General features: G+C 40.8%; 2 protein-coding genes across 2 annotated transcripts in view; both read right to left on the bottom strand.

The window, feature by feature from the left end:
• LOC103152752 (cilia- and flagella-associated protein 57-like) overlaps window positions 1-15290 on the bottom strand; it is a 15991-nt gene extending 701 nt beyond the window's left edge. Inside the window, exons 1-17 of the mRNA XM_007573349.2 lie at window positions 14673-15290; window positions 13069-13382; window positions 12725-12984; window positions 11684-11858; window positions 10878-11030; window positions 10546-10685; window positions 9988-10153; window positions 9783-9896; window positions 9479-9691; window positions 9214-9387; window positions 3052-3213; window positions 2451-2606; window positions 1244-1337; window positions 964-1154; window positions 696-869; window positions 438-596; window positions 131-278 (exon numbers count right to left, since the gene is read on the bottom strand). Coding sequence (XP_007573411.2) covers window positions 131-278; window positions 438-596; window positions 696-869; window positions 964-1154; window positions 1244-1337; window positions 2451-2606; window positions 3052-3213; window positions 9214-9387; window positions 9479-9691; window positions 9783-9896; window positions 9988-10153; window positions 10546-10685; window positions 10878-11030; window positions 11684-11858; window positions 12725-12984; window positions 13069-13382; window positions 14673-14829 — 2950 coding nt within the window. The 5' untranslated portion in view covers window positions 14830-15290. The remainder of the gene's footprint in view (window positions 1-130; window positions 279-437; window positions 597-695; window positions 870-963; window positions 1155-1243; window positions 1338-2450; window positions 2607-3051; window positions 3214-9213; window positions 9388-9478; window positions 9692-9782; window positions 9897-9987; window positions 10154-10545; window positions 10686-10877; window positions 11031-11683; window positions 11859-12724; window positions 12985-13068; window positions 13383-14672) is intronic.
• Window positions 4848-8276, bottom strand: LOC107833097 (cilia- and flagella-associated protein 57-like). Its single transcript, XM_016661347.1, has 6 exons — window positions 7847-8276; window positions 7503-7762; window positions 6462-6636; window positions 5693-5808; window positions 5324-5463; window positions 4848-4931 (listed from the first exon to the last, which is right to left on the bottom strand). Exons 1-6 carry the CDS (start codon window positions 8198-8200, stop codon window positions 4924-4926), a joined length of 1053 nt encoding a protein of 350 aa, XP_016516833.1. The 5' UTR covers window positions 8201-8276; the 3' UTR covers window positions 4848-4923.
• Window positions 15291-16102: the final 812 nt, after the last annotated feature.

The raw sequence follows: 16102 nt of genomic DNA, 5'->3' as shown, positions 1-16102 counted from the left end.
ACAACAACAAAACCCAGGATTGCAAAGTGTTCAGTTAGTTAGAAATGAGTAGTTCCTCTTTCTTTGCAAAACTAAAACAAACAAAAAACGTGAAACAAAGACAAAAAATCAATTTTCCGAGCCCTCTCACGTACCTTTTCTATCCTTTCTGCTTTTTTGTTTATGTCTTCCTGCTGTGGCCTGATCTGCTTCTTCATGTCCTTCAGCTTGAATTCCAAGATGACCTTCAACTTGTGCAGATCCTGGTTCATAGAGTGCAGGCTGGATATGACTGTGTCCTGCGTGAGAATGGGTGGAGGTGGACTGTTTACTCTGTGTTCCCACTACAGTCAGTTCCCCATTTACCCAAGGTTATTTAATTCTGTCTCTTTTTGGTGTACAAAACTAAACTTCTAATGTGAAACGAAAAGCACGGCGGGACGCTGCTCCTCGCTCACCTTTTCCTGGTTGGTCTTTCTATATCTGGAAACCTGTCTCTTCAGAACATCGATATCGGTCTCCAGAGTGCGGATGAACCCCGTCAGAGTCTGGCGCTCCTTCTTCATGGAGATCATGTCATCCAAGTGGTCATCGATCTGCCTCTGGAGACTGCGGATCTGTGTGACCGTCATTAAAGAGACGCTGTAATCTTTCTGGGTAACTGACACCAACAAAAGTAAGCAAAAATTAAAGATAGCTTGAAAATCTTTGGTCACCTTTTGTGTCATATTGCCACTGTTTCCCTTCAGCCTGGTGAAGGCCTCTTTCTCTGACTGGAGTTTCTTCTCGTACTTGTCTTTCATGGTGTCAATCTTCTGGTGCTCTTCCTCCGCTGCCTGTCTTATGGTTTCTTCATACTCTCGGATCCTTCGCCCAGCCTCCTCCTGAAACTGTGAATGAAATGAAAAAGGCGAGAATTCAGAGATGTCTCGATGACGCGAGCGGTCCCGAACTTCTGCCGCTTTCCTCCTCGTTCTTTCAGACCTTATTCATTTGTTCAGTCTTCACTTGCAGCTCGGCCTCATACATCTGTGTGACCTCGGCCAGACTCTGGATCCGGTCCTGCTCTGCATGCGTCAACCGTGTCTCGTACTCCTCCTGCATTTCTTTTTGCTTCTGGAGAAGGTCGTCGTACTTTTTGTGCTCCATAGTCAGCTTGGAGTTGTAAAATTTTTCTGTGTGGGATTAAAAATATTTATAAACTTCCCTTTGAGCTCAAAAAGAATGCATCGGATAGGCAGTGATGTCGCCCTTGTTGTCCTACCTAGATACGTCAAGTCTTCGCAGTGTTTCACTTCAATTTCTGCAGAATTCTGCTGGGTCTCTTCTTCACACCGCTCTATTTCCGCGCTCAGAACCTACGAATGTAAGAGTTTCAAAGAAGTATTCTTTTGAATCACAAGGATTTTTGGAATCTAGTTATTCCGGTATCGTACTATTATTATTTTTTTAATCACAATCAGAGATGAAGTTGGATACTTTTCATTGAATGTTTTTACCATTATGTACTTGCAAAACTGTTCATACCTATTGGGCGTTTTCACACTTTTATCACTTTACAACCAGAAAACTCAAAAGCATATTACTAGGCAAAACAACACCAAATACAACATAATTGTAAACAGACTCAGTATCTGTTTTGTTTTTCTATAGTCACATTTTTGTTCAGAAGGGACTCGATTTACAAGAAGTTTTTTCAGGGCTGAATTCAGAGCAAACCTGGGAGAAATATTGTAAAGACTTGAGACTTTGGTTTAGATCTGCTAGAGTGGCAAAGTGCAGCTTCTCCAACGGTTTAGTCAAGGTGCAGACATAAATACAGTTGACATTTTGTGGAAGGACTTCATCTAATCTGAGCTTCAGCTGACTGTCTATAATAGACAATCTGTGATAGATTGTCCGTCTGTCTAATAAGTATTCACCGATTTATCGGCCATCCTATTTATCAGCATACATTTTCTTAATTTTGGGAGATCGGTGATCGTGTGAAGCCGATCTTATCTACCTCAGCAAAGGTCTAAAAATCAACCTCTGTCCTCTTCTGCTCTCCCCTGAGAGGATTGTCTGTTAGCCCCGCCCACCAGGTCATGTCTGCACGTTTACTGTTAATAGTCACTCCACTGTTGCCAGCTCAGCAACTTTCTTTCTATATTTAGCGACATTTCGGACAAAAAAAATTTGGTATCGGGCAAAATCGGAATCAGCAGGTCAGGCTTTTTAAAGATCGGTAGTCAGGGATCAGCTAGAGAACTGCAATCGGTGCACTGCTACTCTCTAAAGTAACTAATGTTACATCAAACACTATTAAAAAAGCTCTACAAATGAAATTTAGTTGCTTAGCATTATGTGCTGCTGTAAGCAGAACAACAATCAGTCTAAAATTAAGCTTCCTTGCTATGACCAAGAGTTTTCCCATACTGTTACAGCTGTATATAGAAGCAGATGCACATGTCTGACTGACAGCAGCAGACCTGCTGTGTTCTTTTCAGAGCCTTGATTTCCTCCATGAACTTGTTTGACACTTGTTGGAGCTCCTCTTTGTAGTTCATCTCTTTCAGGCGGAGTTGGTACTCATTCTCCATGTGCAGCTCCTTCAGATGCATCTTCAGCTCCAACAAGTTGTGAGCCTAAAACACACACGAGATTTTTAAAAAATATTTCAGCTGCATCTCAAACAATATTTTTATTATCTTCTGTTCTCCTATGAATCAGGATGTTTTGTTTTCCATCTAGAGGTTTTAGGTTTTTAGGGTTTTGGATGTTTGGGAGTACTTGAGCATTTTAGCCAATACTTTCAGTTTTCTAGATTGATGAACCATGTACGTGTTTGAACTCCAGACACACATCCAAACTGGTTTGGGAAGAGGCTAATATTGAGCTTCTGGGATGGATCCGAATTTAAGCATAAGTACTAGATTTAAAAGCCAGGTCAGTGCCAAGACAGTGCCAATCAATTAAAGTAAACTCCACAAATATTTGGCCAAAAATGTGGCCATATCCAGTTAGAATAATGCTAGACGCTAGTTCAGTGTTCCAAAATGTGCATGTTAGAGGTCCAACTTCTCAACAGACCCTTTCCTCCAGGTCCGCCTTTGTAACAAGAATCTCTTCGGTGTGAACAATCTGTCTGTTGCTCCTCAGACTTTGACCCTTTTCATCAATGATTTTGGATATCAACAGGCAGCCATCTTCGGACGCCGTCAGCAGGAACTGATCGTCGTACGTTATCACCATCTGCGGACATTCGTCGGCGGTATTTGTAACACATTACATGACGGATGAAATTACTTCCGTTTAAAAATTTATATTTTTAACTAACTGACATTAGAATCTAGTTTGTTTTTTTGTTTTCTTTTTACATTAAAGTTTGAATTAAAATAGTTTTTGTTCCAAAAGCTGAATTATATTGACTGTGATTCTATTTATAAAAGTACTGAAGAGGATGAAAAAGGGGGTGAATACCGTTCACCTCAGTGAAGCTGACCCCCTCCATCCACCTTCTTCAAATCAGATAAGATTGGTTTCAAACGTTGTTTGTGCCTCTGTCACTTTAAAGATATTTAGAAATGTTTCCAGAGGTCATGAAAGGTCAATCAAGCCCCACATCTTCTTCAAATTGGACAAAATTGGTGTCAGAAAAAAAAAATGCTTGCTTCTTTGGCTTTGAAGATATTAATTAAAGTTTAAAGGTAATTTTGATTTAGTAAACGTGGGGAGGCTGGATGACATTGAAAGTTTCATTAATATCTTAAAGCAGCACAAATCAAAACATTTTCCACACAAACCAGCACAAATGTAGTTTAGTTGATTGACAAATTTTGTCTGATTTGAAGAAGGTGCAGGAGAGATTTGGCTGACCTTTCATGACCTCTGGAAACATCTCTTATTATCTTTAAAGTGATAGTGGCACAAGTGAACATTTTTGCAGCACAAACGTTTGACGCCAACTGTGTCTGATTTGAAGAAGGTGGAAGGGGGAGGGCAACCTCTCTCAGGGTGTGTTTGGACTCACCTTGGTGACGGGGCCGCAGTGAGCCTGCTGTGTAATCCACTCCTTCTGATCGGGTAAGGGGTATTTAACGGCTCTAACGGTTCCACCAGAGGTACCGGTGAAGACGACCCTACCGGACTGAGACACGGCAAGAGCGGTGTGAGCCACCACATCAGCGGGAACCTCCCTCAGCACCTGTGGAGTCAATTTCCAATTTCAAATCACTTTTATTTCACACTCTCCAAAGTCTGCGTAAAAGAAATCTTGCTGTAGCCGTTCTCCTGGCCTGGCAGTCCTGTATCTCCCTCAGGATGAGGTCCGATCCTACAGCCAGGACGGTCTTGTAGTCCCAGGAGAAAGTCGCGCCAGAGTAGCTGCAGCCCTGGAGCACAGTCTCACACTCCAGCTTCCCGGTGTGCGTGTTCCACTCGTACACGGCGCCATCCATCCCACAAGACACCAAGCGGCTGTCGTCGAAGCTCCACTCAACGTTCCGCACCTGATCAGCGAGAAAAACCGGCGAATGGATCAATCCCACGTTTTGGCTTTGGATCCGACGGCCAGCCGTCTGTTCGTCGGCATCAACTCACCTTCCCAAAGTGGCCGTTTAGATTGAGAATGTTCTCAAACGAGGTGAAAGAGTAGATGTGAATGACGCTTCCGTCGACGGCCGCAAACCTGTGGCCACCGTGGCTGAAGGCACACTGGAAGGATGAGGAGGAAGCAGGTTGAAACAGGATGCGCACGGAGAGCCACAGGTTTCAGGGTCACTGTTCGCAGAGCGAGTACAATCACCTCTCTGCAGCCGGGCAGCTCAAACTCTTTAAAGGTAGAGATGTCGTTGATGAACAGGTTCATCAGCCGGAGTTTGTCTGAAAAGCCCACCAGCACAAAGAGGCCCGTGGGGTGCAGAGCCACGCTGAACGCCTCCTGTTGGAACTCTTTGTACAACTCTACCTCTCTTTTGGAGAAACAAAAAGACATTACATGTGGACTGTTTATAATAAATACTGTAAACGGACTGTCTACAATATTTAATATTTGTAGATATATAAATGATAAACCAATTTATCCTTTTATGCACTTCACCATGCACCATGTTTTTCATATTATATTAGTTAACAGAAGAAACTGATTTTTACTGTTGCATAATAATAATACAGTAAAATACATTAAATTTGTGATTGGAAAATAACAAAATGTAGAAAAGCTTAAAGAATGTGAACTGCTATAAACCCCCACTAGGTTTATTTACTTTTTTTCTTCATCATGAACTGCTGCCATTCTGAACCTGCCCGAAACAATGAGGTCACAAGAAGAAAGGGAAACATTGAACATTGCAGGAAGTCCTACTTCGTCTCGTAATTCCAGATCCGTACGGAACAATCCAAAGAGCTGGTGGCCATGAAGGGCTTACGGATGCAGATGGACAAACCGGTGATGGAGTCAGAGTGGAAGGGCTGGGACAAAAAGTCAAACTGTAGTTGTTCCTCCTGATGGACAGAGCACAGCTTACATCAACTTCAAAAATGTTTAAATCGACACCTTAAATAAGTAAAAAGATAGTAAGACTTCTAAGCTTTTGCAAAATTGGACTTTTGAACTGGAGGACACAAAAGCAGGTCAAAATCATAAAGCTGCAAAGTATGAACTGTTGATCTGTCAGGCTGTGCTAATAGCAGCACCCGCTTCATTTCAGCAGATGAAAGATTAATGCTGTACAGTTGGCCTCGGTCTGTGCTGACAGCCAGCGTCTCCTCTGCAGGACTCATGCATATGGTGTCTATCTCCTGACACTGGGCTGGAGCTGAGCCACTGCTGGCTGGAGCTGGGAGAATCTGGCACAAAACAAAAGAACAAATAAAAATGCGATATCCATAGACCTGGTGAATATTATCCTATATACATGCAGTTACATTCACTCAGTTACTCAGTTACTTGAGTAACTTTTTTGAAAAAAATTGTGCTTTTACTATGCAGTACTTTTTACTTTTACTTGAGTAATTTTATTATGAAGTATCTCTGCTCTTACTTTAGTAAAATTTCTGGATTCTCTACCCACTGAATAAAGAACAAACATGTTTTAACCAAAGATTCACCAGACACAGACACACAGCTGGAGTTTCTGTTAAAGTTTTATAAGTTTTTTATTGAAAGAAACTGATTGGGAAACATTTTCTTTTGCCTGATTGTTATTTTTGTTACTGATATTAATTAAAACTCCAAAATTTCAACATAACTTCATATTTTGGTTCGCCTGATGATGCAATTTTTAAATATTAAATGACTGACATTTGATCAGTTACTCAGTACTCAAGTAGACTTTTTTTTTTTACCAAATACTTTTTATACTCTTACTTGAGTAATTTCTAGGATGGCTCCTTTTTCCTAATATGTTGAAGTAATGTGATTCTAAGTTGAACATATTTTTTGAGTACTCTGCCCACCTCTGGCTGTCAGTTATATTAAAATTCACAACTGGAACATTTACCTGTATCTCTCTGCTTTTCCTGTAGACGTCCAGCTCTATCTGTTCAAACAGAGAGACTGTGCCCGGACCGGAGGAGCACACAAAACCCTTGGAGTAGGACAGGACGGCGGTGACGCAACACTTGGCCACGCCTTCCGTCACATTCCCTGCTTTGATTCGTCTCACTTCCAGGTTCCTGTGCAGTGAACCGAAAGCATTACGGGCAAGTTGTGTGCTGTCTCTAAGAATACATTTTAGAGAAATAACAGATTCAATGGCACGAGTTTCTGGCTAAAACCAGAAAAATATGCAGTTTGTTTCAATATCTTAAAATATCTAAATAAAAGCACAATAAACCGATTGCTACTAACGGTGAGGAGGAATGGCGTCTTCCAAATAGTTGGAAAGAAACAATGTCGGTTTCTTTAAAGATACGTTGGAAACCATTCATGCAATCCAAAAAATATATATGCCAACAAATCTGAAAAATTTATTTCAGAGGTGCTGTTGTACGGATTTCTGCATGAGCTGCTTCATGGTCTTATTGTTTAGTGTGTTTTGGGGGAAAACGTCTGTGTGTTTAACAGCTGATTTTGTTTGTGATCGGCTGATTTAGATTATGAATATGTACAGATTAATGCCCAGCAATAGTTGTTTGCCAGCCACAAAAAAACTCAAGATGAAGAACTGTTTTATACGCCACAGTGTTGTGACAGTGCTGCTCACAGCGAGACAGGATATCTTATCGGTTCACAGGATTTTCTGAATTGATATTTCAATGGAAAAATGAACTGTGAAGCATTGATGAATCAATATTTTTACGTAAACTGATTGCCGTGCGGGAAACTTTGCAAAATAGGCCCAGATAACTTTAGAGCTAGCGAGCGCGAGATACCACAGAGATCGAAGAGGGAATAAAAGAAAAAACATAAATGGTAAAAAAAAAAAAAAAAAGCTTTTTTTTTTTTCTGAAAATATTTACAATCTAAACTTTATTCATCACACTTAGGCGAAAATTCCACATCACAAAGTAAAAAGTATAATTCAAGTCTCCAATCTGACCTCTCAGTCTGGCCCTGTCCAGGTTCAGAGGACATCTTGATCTCCCTCCTCACGTCGCCGGACTCAGACACCAGCAGCCTTCCTGTGTCTGTCCCTGCTATGACTCGGCCTTCTGACACCCAGGTGTGACACAGGATGTTGATTGACTCCACCTTTGCAATGCTGTTCTGTTTCAGGTTGCCTTCTGAGTACCGAAACAGCTTGAACACGCCTTTGCCACTCACACAGACCTGCATGTTGTTGTGAGGACTAAAGCTGATCTGGCAAGACAAAAAAAAGGAAAGAAAAGAAAAGAAAATAGCATCCCAGCACTCAGTGTATGAATGAAGGTGTGACTGGCTCACCTGTGAAATGGGATTATTAGAGTTGGTTGTCTTCACTGTTGCCAAGACTTTGTTTTTCTCCCAACTCCAGAAGATCAACAACCACTCGGGGGCTCCGCTTTGACCAATAAGGTACTTGGAATCAGGAGAGAAAGCCATGCACAAGAACTCTTGAACTAGAAAATCTCCTGCAGTTAGAACTTTTTTCTTCATGCCGTGTTCCTGATGAAGGTCAAACACGGTGATGGAGGCCTCCTCAGCCTTCTCTGACACTGCCAGGTAGCGCTGGTTTGGACTTAGAGCCAAAGCACGTAGGCCAAGGCTTCCCTCTAAACCTGAAGGGGCACACAGAAAACACAAACCAGTAAATAACATTTATTGCACGTGAAGCATAGAGTTTACTTTACAGTTCACTGATTTTATGTGTGTGTAACTACACACACATATCCACCTAATGTATATCCACTTGCCTACAGCCAGATCACTTTAGCAAAGCCAATGACAAGCAAAACACTATCAGTTATCAACTTGACCCCTTGACCAGAATGAATTGATTTTGTGTATGATTTTATTGTTATGGTCAAAGTTGCTGAATTATACGTTGCCTGTTCAAATACAAGATAGAGGATAAAGGTGAGACAGTGACTGTGGCCTCACACACACACGTACGCATGCACACACACAGGTTAGAGCCGACAGCTGTCTCTATTTGCACTGCCAACATATTACCAGAGGTGAGCAGAAGACCAAAGAATACTCTAGTAAGAGTAGCAATACTTTAACATATTTTTACACAAGTAAAAGTAAAAAGTAGCCATCCAACAAATTACTCAAATAAGAGGTAAAAAAGTATTTTGTAAAAAGTCTACGCAACTACTGAGTCACTGATCCGATTATCAATCATTTAATATTCAAAAATTATATCATCAGATGGACCACAATATATTAAGTGGAAATTTTGGGTGTTTTAAGGCCCAAAATGACAATAATTCACATAAGTAAGAAAAAATTACAAAAGAAAGCAAAAGACGTTTTTTTTCCAAAGCTGTTTGAAACTTTAACAAAAACTGCAGGTGTGTGTGTCTGTGTCTGGCGAATTTTTGNTTGAAAGTTTCATTAATATCTTAAAGCAGCACAAATCAAAACATTTTCCACACAAACCAGCACAAATGTAGTTTAGTTGATTGACAAATTTTGTCTGATTTGAAGAAGGTGCAGGAGAGATTTGGCTGACCTTTCATGACCTCTGGAAACATCTCTTATTATCTTTAAAGTGATAGTGGCACAAGTGAACATTTTTGCAGCACAAACGTTTGACGCCAACTGTGTCTGATTTGAAGAAGGTGGAAGGGGGAGGGCAACCTCTCTCAGGGTGTGTTTGGACTCACCTTGGTGACGGGGCCGCAGTGAGCCTGCTGTGTGATCCACTCCTTCTGATCGGGTAAGGGGTATTTAACGGCTCTAACGGTTCCACCAGCGGTACCGGTGAAGACGACCCTACCGGACTGAGACACGGCAAGAGCGGTGTGAGCCACCACATCAGCGGGAACCTCCCTCAGCACCTGTGGAGTCAATTTCCAATTTCAAATCACTTTTATTTCACACTCTCCAAAGTCTGCGTAAAAGAAATCTTGCTGTAGCCGTTCTCCTGGCCTGGCAGTCCTGTATCTCCCTCAGGATGAGGTCCGATCCTACAGCCAGGACGGTCTTGTAGTCCCAGGAGAAAGTCGCGCCAGAGTAGCTGCAGCCCTGGAGCACAGTCTCACACTCCAGCTTCCCGGTGTGGGTGTTCCACTCGTACACAGCGCCATCCGTCCCACAAGACACCAAGCGGCTGTCGTCGAAGCTCCACTCAACGTTCCGCACCTGATCAGCGAGAAAAACCGGCGACTGGATCAATCCCACGTTTTGGCTTTGGATCCGACGGCCAGCCGTCTGTTCGTCGGCATCAACTCACCTTCCCAAAGTGGCCGTTTAGATTGAGAATGTTCTCAAACGAGGTGAAAGAGTAGATGTGAATGACGCTTCCGTCGACGGCCGCAAACCTGTGGCCACCGTGGCTGAAGGCACACTGGAAGGATGAGGAGGAAGCAGGTTGAAACAGGATGCGCACGGAGAGCCACAGGTTTCAGGGTCACTGTTCGCAGAGCGAGTACAATCACCTCTCTGCAGCCGGGCAGCTCAAACTCTTTAAAGGTAGAGATGTCGTTGATGAACAGGTTCATCAGCCGGAGTTTGTCTGAAAAGCCCACCAGCACAAAGAGGCCCGTGGGGTGCAGAGCCACGCTGAACGCCTCCTGTTGGAACTCTTTGTACAACTCCACCTCTCTTTTGGAGAAACAAAAAGACATTACATGTGGACTGTTTATAATAAATACTGTAAACGGACTGTCTACAATATTTAATATTTGTAGATATATAAATGATAAACCAATTTATCCTTTTATGCACTTCACCATGCACCATGTTTTTCATATTATATTAGTTAACAGAAGAAACTGATTTTTACTGTTGCATAATAATAATACAGTAAAATACATTAAATTTGTGATTGGAAAATAACAAAATGTAGAAAAGCTTAAAGAATGTGAACTGCTATAAACCCCCACTAGGTTTATTTACTTTTTTTCTTCATCATGAACTGCTGCCATTCTGAACCTGCCTGAAACAATGAGGTCACAAGAAGAAAGGGAAACATTGAACATTGCAGGAAGTCCTACTTCGTCTCGTAATTCCAGATCCGTACGGAGCAATCCAAAGAGCTGGTGGCCATGAAGGGCTTACGGATGCAGATGGACAAACCGGTGATGGAGTCAGAGTGGAAGGGCTGGGACAAAAAGTCAAACTGTAGTTGTTCCTCCTGATGGACAGAGCACAGCTTACATCAACTTCAAAAATGTTTAAATCGACACCTTAAATAAGTAAAAAGATAGTAAGACTTCTAAGCTTTTGCAAAATTGGACTTTTGAACTGGAGGACACAAAAGCAGGTCAAAATCATAAAGCTGCAAAGTATGAACTGTTGATCTGTCAGGCTGTGCTAATAGCAGCACCCGCTTCATTTCAGCAGATGAAAGATTAATGCTGTACAGTTGGCCTCGGTCTGTGCTGACAGCCAGCGTCTCCTCTGCAGGACTCATGCATATGGTGTCTATCTCCTGACACTGGGCTGGAGCTGAGCCACTGCTGGCTGGAGCTGGGAGAATCTGGCACAAAACAAAAGAACAAATAAAAATGCGATATCCATAGACCTGGTGAATATTATCCTATATACATACAGTTACATTCACTCAGTTACTCAGTTACTTGAGGAACTTTTTTGAAAAAAATTGTGCTTTTACTATGCTGTACATTTTACTTTTACTTGAGTAATTTTATTATGAAGTATTTCTGCTCTTACTTGAGTAAAATTTCTGGATTCTCTACCCACTGAATAAAGAACAAACATGTTTTAACCAAAGATTCACCAGACACAGACACACAGCTGGAGTTTCTGTTAAAGTTTTATAAGTTTTTTTATTGAAAGAAACTGATTGGGAAACATTTTCTTTTGCCTGATTGTTATTTTTGTTACTGATATTAATTAAAACTCCAAAATTTCAACATAACTTCATATTTTGGTTCGTCTGATGATGCAATTTTTAAATATTAAATGACTGACATTTTGATCAGTTACTCAGTACTCAAGTAGACTTTTTTTTTACCAAATACTTTTTATACTCTTACTTGAGTAATTTCTAGGATGGCTCCTTTTTCCTAATATATTGAAGTAATGTGATTCTAAGTTGAACATATTTTGTGAGTACTCTGCCCACCTCTGGCTGTCAGTTATATTAAAATTCACAACTGGAACATTTACCTGTATCTCTCTGCTTTTCCTGTAGACGTCCAGCTCTATCTGTTCAAACAGAGAGACTGTGCCCGGACCGGAGGAGCACACAAAACCCTTGGAGTAGGACAGGACGGCGGTGACGCAACACTTGGCCACGCCTTCCGTCACATTCCCTGCTTTGATTCGTCTCACTTCCAGGTTCCTGTGCAGTGAACCGAAAGCATTACGGGCAAGTTGTGTGCTGTCTCTAAGAATACATTTTAGAGAAATAACAGATTCAATGGCACGAGTTTCTGGCTAAAACCAGAAAAATATGCAGTTTGTTTCAATATCTTAAAATATCTAAATAAAAGCACAATAAACCGATTGCTACTAACGGTGAGGAGGAATGGCGTCTTCCAAATAGTTGGAAAGAAACAATGTCGGTTTCTTTAAAGATACGTTGGAAACCATTCATGCAATCCAAAAAATATATATGCCAACAAATCTGAAAAATTTATTTCAGAGGTGCTGTTGTACGGATTTCTGCATGAGCTGCTTCATGGTCTTATTGTTTAGTGTGTTTTGGGGGAAAACGTCTGTGTGTTTAACAGCTGATTTTGTTTGTGATCGGCTGATTTAGATTATGAATATGTACAGATTAATGCCCAGCAATAGTTGTTTGCCAGCCACAAAAAAACTCAAGATGAAGAACTGTTTTATACGCCACAGTGTTGTGACAGTGCTGCTCACAGCGAGACAGGATATCTTATCGGTTCACAGGATTTTCTGAATTGATATTTCAATGGAAAAATGAACTGTGAAACATTGATGAATCAATATTTTTACGTAAACTGATTGCCGTGCGGGAAACTTTGCAAAATAGGCCCAGATAACTTTAGAGCTAGCGAGCGCGAGATACCACAGAGATCGAAGAGGGAATAAAAGAAAAAACATAAATGGTAAAAAAAAAAAAAAAAAGCTTTTTTTTTTTTCTGAAAATATTTACAATCTAAACTTTATTCATCACACTTAGGCGAAAATTCCACATCACAAAGTAAAAAGTATAATTCAAGTCTCCAATCTGACCTCTCAGTCTGGCCCTGTCCAGGTTCAGAGGACATCTTGATCTCCCTCCTCACGTCGCCGGACTCAGACACCAGCAGCCTTCCTGTGTCTGTCCCTGCTATGACTCGGCCTTCTGACACCCAGGTGTGACACAGGATGTTGATTGACTCCACCTTTGCAATGCTGTTCTGTTTCAGGTTGCCTTCTGAGTACCGAAACAGCTTGAACACGCCTTTGCCACTCACACAGACCTGCATGTTGTTGTGAGGACTAAAGCTGATCTGGCAAGACAAAAAAAAGGAAAGAAAAGAAAAGAAAATAGCATCCCAGCACTCAGTGTATGAATGAAGGTGTGACTGGCTCACCTGTGAAATGGGATTATTAGAGTTGGTTGTCTTCACTGTTGCCAAGACTTTGTTTTTCTCCCAACTCCAGAAGATCAACAACCACTCGGGGGCTCCGCTTTGACCAATAAGGTACTTGGAATCAGGAGAGAAAGCCATGCACAAGAACTCTTGAACTAGAAAATCTCCTGCAGTTAGAACTTTTTTCTTCATGCCGTGTTCCTGATGAAGGTCAAACACAGTGATGGAGGCCTCCTCAGCCTTCTCTGACACTGCCAGGTAGCGCTGGTTTGGACTTAGAGCCAAAGCACGTAGGCCAAGGCTTCCCTCTAAACCTGAAGGGGCACACAGAAAACACAAACCAGTAAATAACATTTATTGCACGTGAAGCATAGAGTTTACTTTACAGTTCACTGATTTTATGTGTGTGTAACTACACACACATATCCACCTAATGTATATCCACTTGCCTACAGCCAGATCACTTTAGCAAAGCCAATGACAAGCAAAACACTATCAGTTATCAACTTGACCCCTTGACCAGAATGAATTGATTTTAAATACAAGATAGAGGATAAAGGTGAGACAGTGACTGTGGCCTCACACACACACGTACGCATGCACACACACAGGTTAGAGCCGACAGCTGTCTCTATTTGCACTGCCAACATATTACCAGAGGTGAGCAGAAGACCAAAGAATACTCTAGTAAGAGTAGCAATACTTTAACATATTTTTACACAAGTAAAAGTAAAAAGTAGCCATTCAACAAATTACTCAAATAAGAGGTAAAAAAGTATTTTGTAAAAAGTCTACGCAACTACTGAGTCACTGATCCGATTATCAATCATTTAATATTCAAAAATTATATCATCAGATGGACCACAATATATTAAGTGGAAATTTTGGGTGTTTTAAGGCCCAAAATGACAATAATTCACATAAGTAAGAAAAAATTACAAAAGAAAGCAAAAGACGTTTTTTTTCCAAAGCTGTTTGAAACTTTAACAAAAACTGCAGGTGTGTGTGTCTGTGTCTGGCGAACTTTTGTTTGTTCTTCATTTAGTGAGTACAGAATCCAAAAAATTTACTCAAGTAAGCGTAGCAATACATCCTAACAAAATTACTCTAGTAAAAGTAAAAAGTACAGCGTAGTAAAAAGTACTTAAAAGTTTTTTATTTATTTATTTTTTTCAAAAAAGTTACTCAAGTAAATGTAAGTAACTACAGTTACTTCCTAACTCTGCATATTTGCCAACAGCCATGTGTAGTGGTAACATTTAATCTGGCTCATGAACATACTATTAGGCTTTCATTTTCACTGCTACAAATGTGCTGTGAAAATGAAGAAAGTGCAGGTTTTGTGGCGGAGATTAAATGAATTATTTATATGGACTAATTGAGGACTGATTCATTTTTCCATTTGATCATATTTGCCTGGATTGTCTTTATTTTCCCACATTAAAATACAGAATTTTGTATTTACTCTGGCTATTTTTGAATAAACAGAAATTTGATTGTGTTCAAATATATCTGCTTGAACACAGCATGGTGAAATGATGCTCTACATATTAAAACGCAGAGGAATAAGCATGAAGAAAAATCCCCCCTCGGTCATAGCGTACCCGGAATGAAGCGCTGCCATCTTTTGACGGTGTTATGGATCACACAGCTGTTCCCGCTGGGGAACACCACCGTTTGCTCGTCAACAAAACACAAATTGTTCTTCACGCCTTTCCGGAGGCCGAAAATAAAATGGGGCTGAGATAACACGGTCGACATCGTGTTGAAAGCTGCGGACAAACTTTAGAAAGGGCAAAACTAGCAAACGGAGAGATGAAAGAGCGCGACCTGCAACCTGCAGGTTTCCTCGTGCAGTTTGAGTCATGTTGCTATGCGACAGATCCCGCAATAACCTGAAAACAAATGCATCTCCACGGTTCTAATTCTCATCGTCTGTATTTATTAGTTAGGCCTATGTTCAGATATGTCAAAACTCAGGAATGTAACTATTTCTATTTTTTATTTTTGCCTTTATATTTTTTAAAATATATTTTTTTAATAGTCAAACTATGTTTTTCCCGCAGTGTACATATTTTTGGAGTACAAACCTGCTTTTTAGCTATAATTTTCATGGTAATGTAGCGAAGAACATTTAAAATGTTTTAAAAGGGTTTTACTTGTAAAGACTCAATATTTTACAATGTTGTTCCTTGATTGCTTCAATTTAACTCCGAAAAGCTTCGTTGCTTAATTGAAGTTGACAACAATTCTCCCCTGAAATGTCTGGAGATAGGCAATAGCACCCCTGCTGACCCCACTAGGGAAAAGGGTGTAAAGAAATGGATGGATGGATGGATGGATGGATGGATGGATGGATGGATATTATCTCTGCCTCACCTGCCACAAACTGTGCAAAGTTTCTGAAAGAGGAGAAATCCTTGATTCCATAAGTATAACTGTGGCCTGGCGATTCCAACTTTTGATTCTCCTTTAACACGTGAAGACAAGAGTTCAAGAAATCTAAAAATGATTGTAAACCCTCAGCATCCTCTCAAGCCTATTAGACCTTTTACACAATTTGCCTCTAAAACCTCTTTGGACAGTAGAGGCTTGACCATAATGCTGGTCAAGTCTTCGCCATTCTTCATCACTGCTACAAAATGTTCAAGACATTTTTTTTTCGCTGGACCTGCGGCATACCTTTTCATTAGGTGAAGCTTGTCAGCAGATATACCTTTACAGTCCACAAGTGAGGTGAAAGACGTCCTCCATTCATTACAGGTAACTGTGTCTCCGTTGAAAACGGTTGGCATTGGTCCTGGGATTCTGTTTAATGCTCTGCAAGAGGTGCTTGAGAGACTTGAGGGTTTGAATAATTTGTTAGGATTTTGGGGGTTTGACACATTCATTTGTGGCACTAATGTCATGGCCAAGCCAGTAGGGGGTGCTTGTGCTGCATAGTGTCAATTTCATATTTCTAGTTTTCTTTAAGACATTTAAGACCCAAACCTGCACTGGAAAGAGGACACAAACACAAAAGCAAGAAAAAAAA

The sequence above is a fragment of the Poecilia formosa genome, unplaced genomic scaffold (assembly GCF_000485575.1).
Source record: "Poecilia formosa unplaced genomic scaffold, Poecilia_formosa-5.1.2 Scaffold325, whole genome shotgun sequence".
Classification (NCBI taxonomy): Eukaryota; Metazoa; Chordata; class Actinopteri; order Cyprinodontiformes; family Poeciliidae; genus Poecilia; species Poecilia formosa.
This window is presented reverse-complemented; position numbering and strand designations above follow the sequence as displayed.

Coding starts and splice junctions, on each gene's coding strand:
- LOC107833097 (XM_016661347.1), bottom strand. CDS start 8,200: ATGTTATTTACTGGTTTGTGTTTTCTGTGTGCCCCTTCAGGTTTAGAG. Junction 6,637..7,502: donor GGACAGGGCCAGACTGAGAG/GTCAGATTGGAG, acceptor TTCACTGCACAG/GAACCTGGAAGTGAGACGAA. Junction 5,809..6,461: donor GGAAAAGCAGAGAGATACAG/GTAAATGTTCCA, acceptor GTTTTGTGCCAG/ATTCTCCCAGCTCCAGCCAG.